This window comes from Schistocerca serialis, chromosome 11 (assembly GCF_023864345.2).
Source record: "Schistocerca serialis cubense isolate TAMUIC-IGC-003099 chromosome 11, iqSchSeri2.2, whole genome shotgun sequence".
Taxonomy (NCBI): Eukaryota; Metazoa; Arthropoda; class Insecta; order Orthoptera; family Acrididae; genus Schistocerca; species Schistocerca serialis.
In genome coordinates, this window is record NC_064648.1 from 59,723,711 (window position 1) to 59,729,710 (window position 6,000).

Sequence of the window (6,000 nt, forward strand, 5' to 3'; positions counted from 1 at the left end):
ATATATTCAAGGTCAACACCTAATGTTAATAGTACTATAAAATTTACTTCTCAGATTAGTGACATGCAAATTTCACTTCAACATTGTCAATAAATTACATTTCTTATTCCATACCACGATACACTGCAATAATGCATTAACTGTGCCATACCATTTATAAATTTAATGGCAATGCTAAGATTAACTACGGTCATTGTTATTCTTAAGTTGCACATTAAGGCTGTCATTTAAAAGAAGCGTGTCAGAGCAGAATATACCCACTTTATGGCAACCACGTTATCAGTATAATTGAATTGTGCATTTAAAAAGTTTTCCATGTTTACTTAACATTAAATTAAAACTCTTGCTGATTTCTATGTGAGGTTTAATAACAGGCTTAGTTCAATGCACTGTGCAAAACGTCATATTTAGGAGTGAAAGTTCATCAGTTGTTTAGTAAACAGAATTACTCGTGTTTCCAGCAGCATGACTTCAATTTTATGTACTCACCCACCATACTGCACACAGAAATTGATGAAACACTGTTAAGAAATACAAGTAAGCCACTTACCATGGAGTGTAACTCTGTTTTTACTTCGTCCGTTTCCTCTTTTTTTATCCACGTAGCTGGCTCCTGGTCCATTGCTTTAGTTCTGCAATCTGAAAAAAAAAGCAATCATATACGAACAGTGGTACTCAGTTTCTGTTGTTACCATGAAGTACAGCTCAAAGGCAGTATTTTCACTCGTCTAATAGGTGCAGTAAATGGGTGATTACACAGGAAACAGATTCAGAAAGGATGAGGAAAAGTAGGTTCAGTGATATAAATTCATTTACATTTCTCAGGTCATGAAGAGTGAGAATACTGAAAGTAACATTCACTGGAAACCAAGTATTTATAGTTGGTACTGCTCTTTCTTTAACACTGGCTCATGGCTACTTTTCTATTGAGACAATTATGGAAGATGTGTATTTTTTGTGCATGCACGAACTTCAGCATTACAAACAATCAGAGCGGTCAAGACATTGCAGCAAAATTACTGAATAACACCAAATAATTCATTCTACACTTTGTTCATTGTGTTAATTTCAGTCTGATAGGGACATAATGACAATCTGGACATACAGATTGCTCACCGCAGTGCGAAAGTTCTCATTCTTGATTAACATCAAGATTAAACAGTGGTTAGTTTTTTCTTACAAAACTGATTTATTAAAACGACTTCCTACTAATTGTAACTATGATGATCTATTAAGTTCTGATGACATGTAACTCTTTATGTTAGACAAACTACAATTAATTTGTACCTCTTATTTCACCAGTTCCTAAATTACAGTATTCTTATACAGAACTCCATTAAAACCTACACACTACAACAAACTGGTATTTACACATGATTAGATGAATACTAATGACACGAGTAACCAAAGCACAGGGAAAACTAGCAAAATGCAACAGAATTACAGCATTTCCTTCCATGTGAACATACTCAAAGCATGAAATGATGTAACTGTGGGCACTTGACAACATGCTTACGTTATCTCTAAAACCTGGAGCCACTATATGTCTACATCACAGCAAATTATCTTCACAATTATTACAGCTAAGTAAGTCACCATAACCGTACTAACATAGCGAATAGAGGCGGGCCAAACGGTTATTCTGGAGTAACCGTTATCACAGTTGCAGTTATTCTTTCATAACCATTATTTTTAACTGTTATTAATAACTGTCAAGTTATTTTACGCTAGCGAGTACCGAATACTCCAAGGGGCTACAGTTAAATAACGACATAGTTGGAATCCTTCAGTTTAGTTATCAGTATAACTGCGAGTAGTGTGAAATGGCAGGAATGTCGTATGAAACGTGTCATAACCTTAGCTTATTAACCCTGGGTACATTTTAGTTGATGTTAGAACGATAATTAGTGTTTCATATTATATGTTTGTAGGTTATCAGTCGCTATTAGAAATATTATCTTCGCAGCTGCAACAAAGTATGCGGACCTTCGCCACAGCACTGTTTAAGTAAAATGTTAACAACGTGCATTTTTAAGTGTGAAGTAATATGTAAACTGAATACTGTAGGTTAAATCCAAAGCTTAATTTCTTGTGCTGCTCACTTAATAGAATAAGTGTACAGCCTTGTAATACAACAAAAAATATACGCAATGTGACAGATTCGTTTACTCCTGTCATGTAAAAGATAGTCCTATTGGGGAAAGTGTGGGTACGCTAATCCAAGTTTTACGTGAGATTAGGAAACTGCTCGATTTCTCCAGCTACAACATGTTTATAACGTATGAAGGCATGCAGATCGAAAAGGTTGACAGTGTTACATTTCTTGGGCTACAACTCGATAATAAATTCAGTTGGGAAGGGCATACCACATTTTTCCACTCTATTATTTCATAAGGGAGCATATTCTGTGGTAACTCATCAAACGTAGCAAAAGTTTTTCGCGTCTAAAAGCATGTAATAAAAATTGTTTGTGGTATAAATTCAAGATGATCATGTAGGAACCTGTTCAAGGAACTTTGTGTTCTAACCACTGCTTCCTAGTATAATTATTCTTTAATGAAATTTGTTACAAGTATTTCCAGCCAATAGCTCAACACATAATCAGTACTAGAAATAGGAACAGCAATCTACATAAAGACCTAAAATTACTTACCTTGGTCCAAAGGTGGTCCAACATTCAGGAACATGCTTTTTCAATAAACTGTCAGCGAGCATTAAAAACTCTGTTTCAGATAAAGCACAGTTTACAGTGTGTTTGAAAGACTTTTTGATACAGAAGTGTGTGATTCCACACGTCTACTTTGACCTGAGACGTCATCAATATGCCGGAAATGGCTATTTTAAGTGTGTCTATGACATTACTACATACACATGCAACAAACACGAAGATACATATAAATAATACAATAACATCTCCCACCAAAAATACAATCAAACCAACGGGACAACTGCGGGAAGTTGGGGGTTTTAGGGTGAGGACAAGCTAGTAAAAAAAAACACACCATGATCCCAAAACACAAAATGAAGAACAAAAAGAAAAAAAATACAGCATTCTGGTACACCAACAAAAATCTGCAGGAATCGGACACTTCCCTTGAACAATATAGGTCAACCATAGGTGACAACACCAATACCCACAACTAAAAGTACGAAAATTGGAATCTGACATTTCCCTTGACCTACACAGGTCAACCTCACATGACTATACCGGAACATCAACACCTACAACTATGAAAATTGGAATCGGTCATTTCCGGTTACCTATATAGAACCACCACAACTACTGATACCAAAAAAGCAACACCTACAACCGCGAAAAATAAAACCACAATCCCAAAAATCCACAAATCAAACATCCCTACATAAATTAAATCACATTCAGTACTCCATAAATACACAAAACATCGCAACTAGGAAAAAAAATTAATTACCACCAGCAAATCCCGCCACTTCAAACTAGATCGGCTAGCACTCCCCCCCCCCCCCCACCCCACACACACAAAAACCAACTCACACACCCCAACACCTTTACGTCGACGCAGACGGGTGGAATCGGACGCTTCCGTTGACCCCTCCTAGTCTGCAGATGAATATCGTAAGAGACTGATAGACCAGCTTAGCAAAAAATTCTGCTATATTTCAGGTTTGCCAGCACTTGGTTGCAACAGTCAAGATCGGGTATTCTGTGTATGATAAATTTATTAAAAGTACGTAACTGTGTTTTATTCTGACAGCGTATCAGTTCTGTAAATATTAGCAGTTACTGTAATATATTTACATATTTTGACAATCTCCTGGCAAATGATGAAGATAATTATTATATTCAACTGTATTATGTTATACTTTCTAACATGTTTCTTGTCATTTGCGATGGCCAGCGGCTATTTCCGAAGAAGTACGTAAATATTTCTTCGCTCCAGTAACTATCGTCTCTGAAATATCACCGGGGTCTAAGACTGGAGTCACTGTATCAGGAACACACAGACAGTTATTCCGTTACCAACTTCCAGGTTACCTGTAATGGTAGCCCGATAACTGCAAGAGAACGAGAACTGTGAGCCAATAACGATAACAGCCAGAGGAAAATACCGATCTCTGACAGTTATTTCCATAGTCGCTCGTATTCCTTACGGTAACTCTCTTTGTACTATCCGTTCAAGCTAAATTGACATATGAGGCGGTGGCTCAAGGGAACGACCGTACTTGTTAATGCCTGTACTGCAGCTCCTATCAGCCACAGCTCGGATATTAAATTTAACTGTTTGTGCTAAAAGTAACGAAGTACACAGCTCTTATAAACAGATAGCGCGCAGTGTCTCAGTTATTCCCATAGCCTATAGAACGCCTTCCAAATGGTCTACCCCTCTCCACCGTTCGTAGCCAGATCTCCGATGAATTGACGGGAGAGCGTATTACGATCTTCGGTCAACAGATGGCGAGAGGCACTGTTGACACTAGACAGTTATTGAAATAACTGCCTGTATCACAGGAACGGTCATCGCAGTAACAGTTACTTCTCAGTAACCGGTCATTTCTATCACGTTATTTTTTGCCACCTCTAATAGCGAATGTTTGAATTTCACTGTCCACCTTTTCTCATCAGTCACGAAGTACATGACGGAGATCACTGCATGGACAAACTGATCCTGACAACACGTCACAATCTAAGCCATTTCTTTTACGAAGATACACGTAGCGATTTTACCGGACAGGCTAAAAACAACAAGCTCTAATAACTCGGGTATTTAGTTGTTATGAACATAACCTGAAAATTTATAACATTCGTACACCTTCACCAAGCACACTATAGGTGATGTGATCACAAATACGGAATAAAATCTCGTCCTTATGTACCCATTAAAATTTAAAAGACAGAAACCTCAAACATAGCTTCCACAGCGTCGTCACAAGATATTCGCGAACTATTACACTCGTAAAACTCAACTGTTATTGTGTTAGAAATGAAGTACCGCGCTAATTTACTTGCGAAACAATTTTCTTCATTTACTCTAGCTTGCAGTTTATAAACGCTTAAAAATTACCTAGAGAATATCTCACAAATTTCCGCTAAACCACGAGCTTGCAGCTGACTACTCACTGACACTGAAAGAAACCAGCTAAACCAAAGATCTTGCAGCAAGACAAAGCACTATGCCGTGGGCTGTGAGGAGTTTGGAAAAACCGGAAAGATAAAATGCGAAAATTAAATTAATGTAGAATACCTATTCCATCCCTCTGGTAAATCCTTATCGTTATTTTAGTATAACAACTAAATAACTTAAAATAGCTGTTATTCAAGAAATGCGTTTGAAAATTTCTCGGAATTTTAAATCTTCACTGTACCGTGTGGGAAGCACTGATCTGCACATGGACATAACATCGTCGTAATTTTCCTTTGTTACAGGCAGGACGAGCACGTACAAACCGTTTGACAGTGAGGTTTTGTTGATTTTCCTTGTTTTCTTGTTAGAGTTATGAGTCTAAACTCTTCATCAAAGTTTTCTTTAAATCGCTTAACAAATGGACGCTGTTTTATGACATTCCCATCCGAAGAGGGAAGGAAGATTAGATTTAACGTTCCATCGACACCAAGATCATTGGAGACAGTGCAAAGCTCGGACTGTGTTAAGGATGGGGAAGGAAATCGGCCGTGCCGTTTCAAATGAAACATTCCAACTTTTGCTTGGAGCGATTTAGACAAGTCACGGAAAATCTAAAACTGTATGGTCAGATACTGGTTTACAACATAGTTCTCCCAATTGCGAGTCCAGTATATTAACCACTGCACCACAACATTCGGTCTTACCCATCTAACTGGTTTCCTGATCACATCTCCTTTCATTGTTGTTGTTGTTGTTGTAATCTTCAGTCCTGAGACTGGTTTGATGCAGCTCTCCATGCTACTCTATCCTGTGCAAGCTTCTTCATCTCCCAGCACTTACTGCAGCCTACATCCTTCTGAATCTGCTTAGTGTATTCATCTCTTGGTCTCCCTCTACG

At 37.8% G+C, this 6,000-nt stretch overlaps 1 protein-coding gene across 5 annotated transcripts in view; it reads right to left on the reverse strand.

Moving 5' to 3' along the window:
- The window catches only part of LOC126427022 (zinc finger protein 99-like), a 458,738-nt gene extending 453,621 nt beyond the window's left edge, over nucleotides 1-5,117 (reverse strand). For 4 of the 5 annotated variants that reach the window (XM_050089188.1, XM_050089186.1, XM_050089189.1 and 1 more), the window contains exons 1-3: nucleotides 5,043-5,105; nucleotides 2,654-2,861; nucleotides 551-639 (exon numbers count right to left, since the gene is read on the reverse strand). In XM_050089188.1, the coding sequence (XP_049945145.1) occupies nucleotides 551-639; nucleotides 2,654-2,687 (123 nt within the window). In that variant the 5' untranslated portion in view covers nucleotides 2,688-2,861; nucleotides 5,043-5,105. Of the gene's footprint in view, nucleotides 1-550; nucleotides 640-2,653; nucleotides 2,862-5,042 lie in introns of all 5 variants that reach the window. The other variant, XM_050089187.1, reaches the window with a different exon arrangement.
- Between the last annotated feature and the right edge of the window lie 883 nt (nucleotides 5,118-6,000).